Source organism: Bactrocera oleae, chromosome 3 (genome assembly GCF_042242935.1).
Source record: "Bactrocera oleae isolate idBacOlea1 chromosome 3, idBacOlea1, whole genome shotgun sequence".
Taxonomy (NCBI): Eukaryota; Metazoa; Arthropoda; class Insecta; order Diptera; family Tephritidae; genus Bactrocera; species Bactrocera oleae.
Window position 1 is genome coordinate 56,587,817 of NC_091537.1, and position 15,048 is coordinate 56,602,864.

General features: G+C 36.1%; 1 protein-coding gene across 2 annotated transcripts; it reads right to left on the bottom strand.

Annotated features, from left to right (window-relative positions):
• Window positions 1–5,784: 5,784 nt before the first annotated feature.
• Window positions 5,785–14,132, bottom strand: LOC138856229 (uncharacterized). 2 transcript variants are annotated; one of them, XM_070106662.1, is made up of 2 exons: window positions 14,026–14,132; window positions 5,785–6,505 (listed from the first exon to the last, which is right to left on the bottom strand). In XM_070106662.1, the coding sequence occupies exon 2, from the start codon at window positions 6,501–6,503 to the stop codon at window positions 5,895–5,897; it is 609 nt and encodes a 202-aa protein (XP_069962763.1). In that variant the 5' UTR covers window positions 6,504–6,505; window positions 14,026–14,132; the 3' UTR covers window positions 5,785–5,894. The 2 variants fall into 2 exon arrangements, with proteins under 2 accessions (XP_069962763.1, XP_069962764.1); XM_070106663.1 differs by lacking the exon at window positions 14,026–14,132 and having other exon boundaries at window positions 5,785–6,559.
• Between the last annotated feature and the right edge of the window lie 916 nt (window positions 14,133–15,048).

Here is a 15,048-nt window from a genome sequence, read left to right on the forward strand (position 1 = left end):
TATTTGAAAACTTCTTGTGTACTATATGCTAGTAGTTAGATTTTTTTCTAAGTCTAATATATCGTTTACTGAGAAATTGCGCCAAAAATGAAAGTTGAAGAAGAAATCTTCAACTGTATTTTAGTCCTTAAAGAATTTTGCCGCGAAAGGTTTAAATCGTTCACCAATTCAGTTTTGCGCTTTTTACTTTTATTTAAAATAAAATGGAGAGTAAAAAAGTTAGAAAGTGTCGCGTTCGGGAGTGCACCACAGAATCTTCGGGAAGATTCTTTTCTTTCCCCAGGAACCAGGAGGACTTCCAGAAGTGGGTGGAAAATTTGCAGATCCCACCAACGCAGGACTTACTCACCCACAATGCATTCGTTTGCATTAAGCACTTCGAACGAAGTGCAGTGGGTGTGAAAAAGTTGAAGGCACATGCTGTGCCCACCCTCCACCTTGGTGAGTGCTCTTTATTTTAATTTAAAAGTTGCATGAGGTATTTTTAAACTCTCGCAACATGTTTCTACAGAGTATAATAGTTTTGTTCACCTAACGGTTGTTTGTATCACCTAAAACTAATCGAGTTAGATATAGTGTTATGTATATATAAATGATCAGGATGAAGGGACGAGTTCAGTTCCGGGTGACTGTCTGTCTGTCCGTCCGTCCGTCTGTGCAAGTCTCCTTGCTAGTTGCGAGAGTATAAAATGTTCGGTTACACCCGAACTTAGTCCTCCCTTACTTGTTTAAATATCGCAGTGTATAATTTAATATATGTATGTATGTATGTATGAGCTCATGTGTGGTGATATATGTGTACGGTGTGGTTATGAGTGGTGCTCCCGGGTGTGGTAGGTAGTATTAGGGTGTGTCAGTTTTTGTTCCGAGTGATGTTGTGTGATATGTATTACGGGCGTAGAGTAAACCTATATAGAATATGCAATATTATTATTATTTATATATATTTTTTCTATACTTAATTATATTATAGTATATATATAAATAAGATAGAATTTTTTTAATTTAATTGAATTAAACACATACATATGGGGAATTAATTTTAAAAAAAATTTATGTATGTCATTAGGATACGAAGAACCCCCTAAGCATTTGTGGACGGTCCAAATGCCAATTAGAAGATGCTGTATTAGCAGCTGCGTTAAGGGAGCGACAACGCTTTATAAGTTTCCAAGAGAGGAAGATGTTCGACAGAGTTGGGCAAAGGCTTGCAACTTAGTCGTGTCGCCTTCCGATACCCTTTTTATTTGCCGAAATCATTTTGATTCGCAGTACGTCACTAAGTACAAACTTTTGCCTGGGGCTTTTCCCTGTTTAAGATTAGAGCCAGCACTAAGTCGTAGCTCATCTAGTGCTGACTCTAGTTGGGTGTGCCCGCCCGTCACTGTCACTTATGGACGTCCTAAAGTAGCTTTAGGAAATAGAGAAGAAGAGGACGACATAACTTTGAGGGAATTCGAAAGATATTCCATTTTAGAGGATAATAGATTAGGATTAGGACTACAAAGTAACGACGAGGGCTGTGCATTAGATAGCCGCGAACGATTTGCTCGATCAGCACGTTACTATCAAAGTAATGCGCTTAAATTGAATAAAAAGATCGAAGAGTTAGAGGGGGTGATAAGAGATTTAGAAATTAAATATCAAGATCTTAGAAAAAGTGCAATAATTGCGGATGAATCTTCAAGCTCTGATGCTAAAACATTCGCTAGGATGATCGTCACGAAGCGCACTGTTTTTAGTGATGAGGAAAGGACATTGGCACAAAATATTAATTACTAGTCCAACAAATCTTATAGTTTTATGCGTGACGATTTAGGTTTCGCTTTACCAAGCAAGAGCTCCCTTTTGCGATGGCGCCCCATTAGGTACGTTGCCCCTGGCTTCGATGCCAATGTCATGGGAAATTTAGAAAAAATTTCCAAAAAAATGTCCGTTTTAGAACGAAATTGCGTTCTGTTATTTGACGAAATAACAATAAAGTCCGACCTAACTTATAATAGAGTTAGAGATGTCATTGATGGGTTTGTGGATTTAGGGGAAGGCCATCGTGAAATGACTTTAGGTAATAAGTGTTGTTTTTTTATGATAAAAGGGTTATGTTCACATTGGAAATATGTGTTTTCATACTATATTTCCAAGAATGGACTTTCTACAACAAAATTGGAAGAAATTCTGAAAAAAAACATTGCAGCACTAAAGTCAATTGATCTAAACGTAAAGGCTTTAGTCTGCGATCAAGGGCCTGCAAATTCTTCACTTTTCAATTTGCTAAAAATTTCTGAAGAAAACCCCTTTTATATGCACGAAAATTCTAAGATATATTGCTTATATGATTATTGCCATCTCTTTAAGTCCGTCCGTAATACATTTATGAAATACGATATTTTAACTCCTCAAGGAATAGCCAGTTTCAAAGTTATACAAAAACTTTACTCTATCGATCAGAGTAATATGTATTTTAAAATATGTCCAAAATTGACAGAGGCCCACGTCTATCCTAGCGTTTTTGAAAAAATGTCCGTAAAACGTGCAACCCAAGTTCTGAGCAATTCGGTTGCAGCTGGCATAGAAATGGTCTATAGCCAAAATCTATTCGGCTCCGACGAATATTTATTAAAATGTGCACAGCCAACGCAGTTATTTGTTAAAAAAATTAATGACCTTTTTGACGATTTAGATTGCAAAAATTTGGTTTCAAAAAATCCGTTAAAATATCCGCTGTTAAAGAACGACTCCGGGAAGGTCCAACGCCTCTATGATTATATAAAGTATCTTAAATCAATGAAACTTCCGACCAATGCTCAAGTAAAATGTATTAATGGGTTCTGTTCCACAATTATTGGAATGATACAGTTGAGCGAAGAGCTATTTAGGGATCAAAAGGAATTAAGTTATATATTCCTTGGGAAAATTAATCAAGATGCGTTGGAAAATTTTTTTTATAGAGTCCGGGCAAGTCAGGGTATCAATACCCACCCCTCTGCCTATGAAATCCAATATATTGTAGGTCGCTTAATTTCAATGAAAATTTTGAGACAAAATTTTCAGGACAAGGGGGCTAATTGCGAGGATGATGACGATATAAATTTAGATTGGAACCTAGGCCCCGAAGATCGTCATCTAGATATAGAGGGAAACGAACCGGAATATGAGCAACTCGACTTGGAAACATTAACAATTCCAGACGAGAATTTTGTTGAAGAGGACGACAAAGCTGACGTCCAAATCAAGCGGTATTACACAGGCTATGGTATATACCAGAAAATTCTGTGTAAGATCCATTGCGAAAAATGTACTAAGGCAATGACGAAGACGCAAAGCGATTTAACGCTGTATTCGGAGGCCCTAATCAGAGCGAAAAATTATAAGGATGACAGCGATTTAAGGCTAGTCAATCCTAGTGATAGGGTCTTCGAAGTGTGTCGACTGCAGATGATGTGGTACGTCAAGCTCTTCAACAAATACGCGCATTACTCAAATGTTCGGTGTCTGATGTTGTCCGCAATAAAAGAAAAAACGAAAAATGTTTTTCCCCATTGGTTTGACCCAACTGATGAGTGTTTCGCTCATAAAATGAAATTGTTAGATTACTTAGTCAAGGTACTTTTGTATAAAAATTCAAAATGGTTTGTGAAGCAAGAGGTAAATAGGGAACGACATCGGAAGCGCAATGCTAAACTAAAAAAACTTAAATAAGTTGCAAGTCAAGACCCTTTGTTTAACGAACATCTTACTTTTGGGTGAGTAATAAATTTATCAAAAAAATAAATATTTACATTTTTTAATGTTTATCATTTTATTTTATTTACAGGTTTTTTTATTTCCACTTTTTTCTCTCCTTTCAGTTTTCTCTTATACTTCCAGGTGTTTTTTTATTCTTTTTTTTTAGCATGCCAACTGAGCCTAGCTTTTTTAAACACTAACGTTGAATTTAATCAAGATGGATTAAATTGTGTTTAAAAAAGCAGGTGAAATAAATGACTTAATTTAATTAATAAGTCGTGTGAGAAATTTCCATTGTAAATGGACAATTTCGTAATTCGGCATTATTATTATTTTATATTTTTGTTTAACATTTAATTTCGTAATTTTACAAAAATTGTTTTAATTGTTGTTAATTGCTTTAAGTAAAAACAATTAATCAATAAAATTTGCATATATTTTCTGAAAATAATACACTTGTCTTTGATTTATAGTATAGTACAAACATACATTTATTTGTATAAACATATAATACGTGTAAAAGCATATTGGAATCTACTTGTACATACATATTTACGTAGGAACATTCTCTAACAATATATTGAATATTTTCTTTAAAAAGTTTTACATATATAGTTATGTGTACATGTAAAGAAATATGAAAGAAAAATATTTGTAAATTTGTCTACAAACAACATATGTATGTATGTAAATATATAAACTAATTGCTTCATGTGAAATCTCCGTTGTCACGGACAACCAATTGCGGAAGGTCATGTTTTTCGTTTTCATGTCAAAAAGTCAATGTGTCGAAGGACTGACGCGACGACAAAGTGTCACAACATTGTTGTTGGTAGAAAATCCGAGCTGTGCCGAAAATAAATTAACGAATGGCCGCCGGGTGTCACCGCTTCCCTTGCCGCTCTAACAGCTTTGCCTACAAACTATCGTAAATATGTATGTTTATGTATGAACATGCATACATATTGACGGAGATTTTTGTCATGGAAAAATATAGTAAAATTGAAAAATATTTTTGAATTGTTAAATATTTTAAATGGACAAAAGCTTTGTTGCCACTTTTGTCACTTTTTTTCTGTATTTTGTGGGCTTGCGGGGCTGCAACTTTTCCCTTCTAGAGGGAACATCTGAAAGTTTTTCAATTTATTTGTTAATTTGTCTACATGCAACATATGTATGTAAATATGTACACTCATTGTTCATGGGAAACCATACACCCTTTTACAAACATATATCGCATATGGGTAAGTGCAAAATCAACCCCTATTCATATACAACGTGGCATGCGTAAATGGAAACAAAGTCAACAAGTCATGTGCATATATACGGACAGATGTATGTACAAAAAATTCGAATATTTACATTCTTTCACAAATACAGTCAATCCCGATTAAGTGCCAAAACCAAAGTTGCAGATTTTTTGTGCTTTGTAGTACATAAGCGATTGTGGTACTTAAGCGAGTGGTACCAAAAAAATAATTTCTATGTATGTAAAAAAAATTACCGTTTTCCTTAAAAAATTAAGGAAAAAAAACGTGAAATGCAATAAGACACAAGCAGATAAGAGGGATTGGAGGAGCGATACTTACCCGGGGCTTACTGTATACATAAATTAAGGGAATTAGTTACTCACTTTGCTTTATTTTTTCCGCAATACAATTTCACTTAAATATAATATAATATTTTAAAGTATTTAATGTTAAATGCACTTGACTTTGATTTGATATAAAATTTCAAAAATTTTAAATTCTTTAAGTTTCAATACACTTTATTTTGGTTTGATATAAAATTTCACTTTTATATATAATATTACAAAATTTTAAATTCTTTTAGGTTCAATACACTTTGGGGCACTTCCGAACAAACTTCGCTGCTACGGTTTTTCCTTTTCGAACTGGTGTCGAGAAACGAAAAAAGGGGAATTCTGGTCTGAACAATCCTTTTTGTTTATTTGGGTGGTGAAAAGATGATGATTGAAGTGTCGGTGTATAGTGTGGTTGGTTAGTTGTACAAGTATATGGTTGTGTTGGTGGGTGATATGGTGTATTGTAGGTGGTGTATGATGTTGCATTGTGTTATGTTGTGTTGTATGATGTTGTACGGTGGGTTGTGAGCTTAGTTGTCGCGGGATTAGAAGTCGCATGAACATCCCGGCCCCCCTAGGCGAATTAATTGCCTAGAAGTCTCTGCAACTGTTGCAGAGTGCACACTACGGCGTTCAATCCGGTTGTCCTTTGCCGCTGGTTGCGATGACCATAGGGTGGTGGAGGTGGCCGCGAGCGTGCCCCTCTGGATGGCTTCGGGCGATGTATTCTTTGGCGCTGGACGGGATTCCCTTGTTGTCTGTGCCGGTGACTGGTCTGCGTGGTGGACGGATTTGCTCGTCGAGGGAATCGATGGAACAGAGTATGATGCGGTCGTTGGCAATATTGGCACGAGCCGTCGGTTATACACTCAAAGGTGGAGTGACTATCTGCCAAGCAAGTCATACAGTGTCCGTGGGCTCTGGCGATCTGTTGGCGTTGAGCGGGCTTCATGCTTTTGAAGATGGTGCACCTCTTCAGGACGTGAGGTCGATGGCATAGACTGCATCGTGGAGGCAGATGCTCATCAAACTGCTCCTCGTTTGCATCCCTGACTGCTGCTGCAGATGATTGGCTGTGTGGTGCCGTGGCGCTTTGCATCCTTGGTGCTGCGATGGGTGGACCAGATGCTCTAGGCGCAGCAATTACGGACCTCACAGTCTTGGGAGCGCTGTGTATATCTTCTACGTCCATTTCTATTGGAATAGGAATATATTAAAATATGGTTTGGCTCATAATTTTGAATTATGATATTTGTTACTTGGCTTAAATATATATATATATATATATATATATATATATATATATATATATGTATATGTGACTATATATGTTGTCGTTAATTTTTAATCGCGTTTGTTAGTGTTAGATTTGCATGTACGGATTATAAAACGGTAGTATTTCGAGTTAAACGAATTAATTGTCGGTTTTGATTTTATTTATGCGCTTGTCTTGGCGGGGTTTGTGTAATCGCTTCTTCGGTGTTCGGAAGAAAACACAATTTTACTAATGGTCGAGTTAGTATACCAGTTTGCGTTCGTACGTCTACTATTCTTATGTGACCATCTCGTCCCCGATGGACCTTTTCAATGCGGCCTAGTCGCCATTCTGTTGGAGGAAGACATTCATCATGTATGATGACGCATTCGCCCGTATTTGGTTCCTTCTGGATCGTTTTCCACCGATGTCTCTTATGGAGATCTTTAAGGTAATCTTCCTTCCATCTATGGCTGAATTCATGATGAAGTATCTTAATTTTTTCCCATCGGTCTATTAAATTGAGTGAGTCTCCTTCTGCCTCAGGTATGGCGAGAAGTGGAGCTCCTCTGAGGAAATGTCCAGGTGTAAGAGCTGTGAAATCGGAGGGATCTTGCGAGAGTGGTGAGATGGGTCTTGAATTTAGTACGGCTTCTATACGAGCGAGTAGTGTGGTAAATTCCTCATATAATTTATGATTACCTGCCGTTTTCTTTAAATGGGACTCAAAGCTTTTTACAGCTGATTCCCAGAGTCCGCTCATGTGGGGAGAACAGGGGGGTATAAACTGCCAATCGATTCCTTGTGGTGCATATTTTTTAACAATTTCTGGGGAGACTTCTTTAGAAAATTTTACAAACTCTTTCTCTGTGGCTCTTTGAGCTCCGATAAAGTTTTTCCCATTGTCGCTCATAATTTTTGATGGAAATCCGCGTCGTCCGACAAAGCGTGCAAATGCTGCGAGAAAAGCCGCAGTAGACAGATCCGAACATAGCTCGAGGTGTACTGCCTTTGTCGTGAAACATACAAAGACAGCCACATACCCTTTTCTGAATGAGGAAGACCTTAACATAGAGGCCTTTATCTGGAAAGGTCCAGCAAAATCGACCCCAGTAATGGTAAAGGGAAGAGCAAAATTGCAGCGTTCAGGTGGCAAAGCTGCCATGATCTGCGTGCGTATTTTGTGCTTGTACAATGTGCATTGTTTACACATAAAAATCGTTCTTTTAATTTGTGGCTTTAGGCGCGGTATATAAAATTCTAGTCGGACCATTTGTTGCATAAAGCGATGCTCACCATGTAATGTAAGTTGGTGAAGATATATTAAAAATAAATAAGTAAAACGGGATTTCTCGGGAATTATAATGGGATGTCGTTCGTTATAACTAAGGCTGGAATTCACTAGTCTTCCATGTGCCCGGATTAATCCTTTAGTGTCCAAAAAAGGATTTAAAACGAGAAGTGAGCTTCCCTTATCGAGGGGTCGTCTTTCGACTAACTTTGATTTCTCCCGCATGAAATAGCGAGTTTGTGTATATGTAATAAGGAGGACCTTGGCATGTTGCATGTCGGAATGCGTTAGTTGTACGGAAGGATCATTTGTTATTCCTTTAACCTTTTGTTTGAGTCTTTGGATAAATTTAAACATGTAAGCGACTACTCTTAGTGCTTTTGGGAATGATGAAAATCGATGTAATATATCATCTTCATCAGGAGTGATATGAAAGTTTTCAATTCTCCGAATTTCAGGAGCTATTATATTGCGAGCGGGAGACTTTGGCCAGACTTCTTGTGATTCTGTTAACCACGTAGGACCGTTCCAACAGAGTGTAGTGCTGGTGAGATGAAGTGGTTTGCAGCCTCTTGTCCCAAGATCCGCTGGATTATCTGCACTTGCAACATGTTGCCATTGTGCTGGGCCAACTAAGTCTAATATTTGAGATATACGGTTAGATACATAAGTCTTCCAGGTATATGGTGGTTTTTCTAACCATGCTAAAACTATTTCTGAATCTGACCAAAGGTATATTTTGTGATTGGTTAATTTCAGATGGGTTTGGACAATTGAGACTAGTTTTGCTAACAGAAGTGCCCCATTCAGTTCAAGCCGTGGAAGGCTTAGTGTCTTCAGCGGAGCAACTTTGGCTTTGGCTACTAAAAGACGTGAAGATATTTTGTTATCATATTCAGTGCGTACGTAAACTGTTGCACAATAGGCCTTTTCAGAGGCATCACAGAAGCCATGTAATTCGACATTATAGTCAGGTGCGAAATTTACCCATCGAGGAATTCGAATTTCCGAGATGGTATGTAGATTGTTTGCAAATTGAACCCACTTTGTTAAACGTATGGGTTTTACTTGCTCATCCCATTCAGTGCCGTCTTGCCACAGTTCTTGAATGAGGATTTTTGCTTGAATCATTATTGGCGAAAGCCATCCTGCGGGGTCGAAAAGTTTTGCCACCGAGGAAAGTATTTGACGTTTGGTTATGGCGGATATTGCAGATATTGACTCAATTGTATATGAGAATTGATCTGTTATCGCATTCCATTGAATCCCGAGAGTTTTTGTAGTACTGGCCTTTTCAAATTTAAGGAAGTTAGTATCTAATAAGTCTTCCCCTTTTATGTTTTTTATTATCTCAGGATGATTGGATGTAATTTTCTTTAGGGGGAACCCGGCTGAATTTAGTGCTTTGATCACTTGAGATAGTGATTCGCAAGCTAATGAGAGGCTGTGGCTACCTTATAGAATATCATCAACGTATGTTTGTTTTTGTAGCACAGAAGTTGCTAAAGGCAAATTTGTTTGACAGGTTTTTGCCACTTCATGTAATGTCCTAATCGCTAAATAGGGTGCACAATTGATGCCAAAGGTAACTGTTTTAAGTTTGTAGTCGCTGATTGGACTATTACTTGATTTTCGGAAGACTATCCGCTGGAAATCTTGGTCATCTTTATGTACTAAAATTTGTCTATACATTTTCTCTACATCTCCATTGAAAACATATTTAAACATGCGCCAATTTAGTATTAGCAGCATGAGATCAGGTTGTAATGTTGGCCCTGTGTATAGTACATCATTGAGTGATTTGCCTGAGCTCGTACACTTTGAGGCATTAAAAACAACTCGTACTTTTGTTGTGATTTTATCTGGTCTTATTACCCCGTGATGTGGAAGATAAAAAAATAGATATCTACCTTTAGATATTTTTTCATATGGTACAGCTTCTTCCATATGATTGAGGTCAAGATATTCATCCATCACGTCATCATATGCTGATTTAAGCTCGCTTTTCTTTATCAAGCTTTTTTCCAAGCTTAGGAATTGCTGGACTGCTGATATTCTCGAGTGGCCTAGAGCTATCGTTTCTGGAAAGGTGGGCTTGAATGGGAGTCGCACAACATAACGACCATGTTCGTTTCTTGTTGTTGTGGACTGGTAATAGGCTTCGCATGCCAGGTCTTCTTCTGAAGGTTTTGTGATTTGGGGTAGTTCTTCTACTTCCCAGAATTTTTTGAGTTGATTATTTAAATATTCGTTTGAAATATTTTCAACTTGAGTTGTGAAGGAGTTAATTTTTTCTGTGACTTGGCCACTTAATATCCATCCAAAGATTGTGTTTTGGGCTAACAATTTATTAGAGATTTTCTCTATACCTTCAAGAATTATTTGAGGTATTAAGTCGCTGCCCAATAATATGTCGATTTGTGATGGGGTATGACAGTTGGGATCTGCTAATTTGAGATATGAGCATTTTTCCCACTGATTTTTATTTACTTCATAGCTTGGAAGCAAATTAGTGAGCTGCGGTAGAACAATGGCTTGTGCATCTATTCGTATATCCGCGTTTGGAGAGACTATGGTGATTGGGCAAACTTTATTTGAATTTTGTATAATTCTTCCGCCCATTCACGAAATTTGAAAACTAGAATTTTTGACTGGCAATTTTAGCCGATTCTGAGCTTTTGATGATATAAAGGATCTTTGAGAGCCTTGATCTATTAATGCTCTTAATTTGAATAAATCTCCTTTATGTTCTATAGCAATGACCGCTGTGGGTAAAAGAATTTTGCTTTCATTCTCAGAATGAAGCGCTTGAACTTTTGCTGCTTTTGAGCAACATGGGTGTTCCTCTTTATTTTCGGGATTCGGGATTTCGGGATTACCTGATTTGGTTGTCGCGACTAGGCCCGTGGTTTTATGTATATGATTTTGCTTCATATTTGTAAAATTGGTTATGTGAAGCAATGAGTGATGTCGTCGTTGACAGTACACACAACTGAATTTGCTTTCACAGTCTTTTGTCCCGTGAGAGTTGGACAGACAGTTGATGCAAAGTTTATGTTGTCGGACAAGATTGTTTCTATCTGAAACGGACATTTTTTTAAATTTCTCGCAAGATCTTATATTATGTCCTCCTTTACAGATTTCACATAATGATTGCCAATGGTTTGTTTGATTTGACACGAATGTTTGGCTTCTATTAACGTGTCTATTATATTGTATGTTATTACTGACTTGGGGTTTAAAAAAGTTTTTATTTGAGTCATTTTGATGACCTTTTGGCTTAACTACCTTTTTATCTACTCGCTCAGCTATTTCGTACTGAGTTGTTAAAAATTCTTTCATTTGATGCCATTTTGGCGATTTCTTTCTTGCCACTAGTGATTGCTCCCATCGTAGCAAAGCAGCATCAGGTAGTGTCGCTGCGCATATATTTACTAGGATAGGGTCCCACGATTCTGTGGATACATTTTGTGTTTCTAACACAGATAAGCAATTAGTCACTGTCGAGTATAGTTTTTGAAATTCTTGGCTGGTTTCTTGTTGAATTTTTGGTAAATTCATTAAAATAGTTATTTGGTTATCTACCAATACTCTTTCGTTTTCGTATCTTTCGACCAGTGCATCCCAAGCCAGATTAAAATTTTTGTCATTCAAAGCGAAACGCTTGACAATACTGCCTGCTTCCCCTTTTGTTTTGTACCTGAGATGGTACAGCTTTTGTGCTCGTGAAAGTTTAGGATGGTTGATATACACGGCAGTGAACATGTCCCGGAAGGACGGCCATTGATCATAACCTCCATGAAAAACTTCAGTATCACAAGCTGGTACTTTTAAAAATAGACCTGTATCTAGGTTTTCTTTTGAATTTGTAACTTCTCTCGGAGGAGGAGTAGTGGCTCTACATGGCCTTAATAAATTTATTTGGTCTAATATCATTGCCTTCGTAGTTTCGTATTGATCGAGGCAGTTTTCATATTTGGCTGATGCCGAAGCTTTAATGTTTTCTGGAAGTTCAGCGTCGTCAGTATCTAATATCGTATCGTACGCTGTCAGAACGCGTGCCCATATATTATCTATGCTTTGAATTTTTAAATTTAGGACTGATTCTGTATTGTCGTTAATGGGCGAAGCCGAAAACCGTGTGCAGTATCTAATAAAACTGTCACTTTCAGTTATGAACCTTGACAGTGAATTGTCTTTGGTTCTTTTTTGTTTTGCACCCTGCTTTGAGCGTGTAGCTTCTGCGGGTGTGCCTTGTGCTTTATCATCATCAGCCATTTTTGGAATTTCTAATGATAGAGGTGTTCGTTGTTTAACCTCTTTTGCTTTATCAGATTGCATTTATAAATCTTTGAATTAAATTAAAAGCTATTAGCTAGCTATTAAAATAGTTTTGTATTAAATATTTGCTATAATACGGTTGTAGTAAAAAATTTTAGTTTGCTACCCAAAGCTGTAGTTAAAAAAAAAAATTTTTTTTTTTTTGTTGAAAATAATTGTAAAATTAGTCTGTTGTAATTTTTTTTTTTTTTTATCGGACAAGTCAATTTATTTTATTAAAATTTATGTCCGTATTATTATTATCTTAAAAATTGCCGAAATTGCTTACTGGGTATTCGTTTCACTCGCGAATAATTTCTATATTTTGTATGTATGTATATTCGTTTTTATTATATGTATCTATATACATTTGTTTAAAAGGAACGCGAAAATAAAATTGTTCTTAACAACAAATGTATATATATCTGCATACCTATGTATGTTAATTTTAATTTTCATATGTTTGTATATGCTAATCCGTTTTGACCGTATACCTTTTAGTTATATTGACATGTGTACATATACATATATGTACATGCATACATGTAACGCGTTTTTGTAAAGTTTTGCTGAGAGCGCCTATATTTATATATATATATATTTGTAAATATATTACTTTTTATGTATATTTTTTAAGAGAATATATAAGAGAAATGAAGAGCAAAAAGGTTGGGTTGCGGTATATATGTAGCGCGGGAAACGTGCCAATGTTTAAGAAAATATGTGTACATACATAAATGCCGATAATGTTAGTGTTGTTTTTTTTTTCTTTCTGCCTTTGCTTATATGTTCTAAGCGATCCTGCTTGTTGCTTTATCGGCCCAAGGGGTATCGCTGGAAAGTGTGCAAGTCGATGAACTTGACTTATAAAATTTTTTGTACTTTTTCTAGTGGTGTGTTTGGAGACACGAATTAAGCAGGCAGGTATTTGAACAACATTGAACTTTTAGAAGTAGTTAATTTATGTATGTACCATATGATTATGTATGCCTATATGTATGTTGTTAAAAGGATGTTACTTGCGGTTAATATTTTTCGCGGTAAAGTTTTAAAGCCCAAAAATTTTGTATTTAAATTATAGGTATTTGCACATATGTATGTATGTATTTCTGTAATATATATGAGTTTTTGTTAGCCTTTGCTTATGCGTTATAAGCGATCCTGCTTGTTGCTTTATTAGCCCAAGGGGTACCGCTGAAAATATCGCAAGTAGGAATACTTGACTTTGAAATTTTTTTTTTTTTTTTTTTTTTTAAAGAATATAGCGGTGTGTTTGGAGGCACGAAATAAGCTGAGGCAGGTACCGTATAATATATATATATATATATATTTTTGTTCTTTTTCAGTTATATCGTTCGGTTATTTATTGCCACCGAAAACCGATAAAACTGTATCTAACATACATACATATGTACATATGCGCATAAAATCAAATCGGAATGGACTCACTTTTTTTTCCGCGAAGGGTTTATGGGTGGCAATACTTCCTTTCTCTTCTTTTTTTTTTTTTTTTTTTATTATGGGTTTTTTGTTGTTGTCTCCGGCGTTTTTCCTGTGCGTTACTGTCCTTCTCTCTGCTTGCTTGGTGGATTTAGTTCCCGTGCTTTATGTTGATTTTGTTTCTTAGTTTGTGTTAAATCGCGCCCGTTTTTAATTTTTTGGTCTTTTTTTTTTTTTTTTTATATATTTTAGTTGGTTTCGCGCCCGTTTGTTGTAATTTAATTTAACCACTTAGTATAGTATGTATATTAGTACTTATGTTTTGAAAAGATTTCACTTTTTTATTTTATTTTTTGTTTTTTGATAGGTGCCTTTCAAGGAGGCTCGAAGGACCATTTAGTTACTCACTTTGCTTTATTTTTTCCGCAATACAATTTCACTTAAATATAATATAATATTTTAAAGTATTTAATGTTAAATGCACTTGACTTTGATTTGATATAAAATTTCAAAAATTTTAAATTCTTTAAGTTTCAATACACTATATTTTGGTTTGATATAAAATTTCACTTTTATATATAATATTACAAAATTTTAAATTCTTTTAGGTTCAATACACTTTGGGGCACTTCCGAACAAACTTCGCTGCTACGGTTTTTCCTTTTCGAACTGGTGTCGAGAAACGAAAAAAGGGGAATTCTGGTCTGAACAATCCTTTTTGTTTATTTGGGTGGTGAAAAGATGATGATTGAAGTGTCGGTGTATAGTGTGGTTGGTTAGTTGTACAAGTATATGGTTGTGTTGGTGGGTGATATGGTGTGTTGTAGGTGGTGTATGATGTTGCATTGTGTTATGTTGTGTTGTATGATGTTGTACGGTGGGTTGTGAGCTTAGTTGTCGCGGGATTAGAAGTCGCATGAACAGGAATATTGAATATTTCTTTAAAAAGTTTCTTGAATTGTAAATCGACAAATATACTATGTTGTGACTTTTATTCTAAAATATTTTAATACTCATATTTGAGGGGTTGTCACTTTTCCCTTCTAGAGGGAATATCAGAAATTTGTTCAATTTATGATTTTTAGCTTTTGCCATCGTCATGAAAAGACGCTTGTAGGCAAACGCGTGCTCGGGGAGATGTGAGGGTGTCTGTTTTTATGAATGAAGCGAGGTTGCTTGTTAAAAGTACACCCGCGTTCATGAATGAAAATGTTGTTGTTGTTTGATTTACTATAAATTTGACCTTCGCCTATTTGGCTGACATATTGACTTGTGACGATTGTTGTTTTTGTAGAACAATGTTTGTAGTTTTTGCGGGTGACATATTTACATGTGTACGAATATATATATGTAGGTTTGTGTATCCATTATTTGTGTGGCAATGTCATAAGCACATATGTATGTATGTACATATAGAGCAGTGCGCGCAAA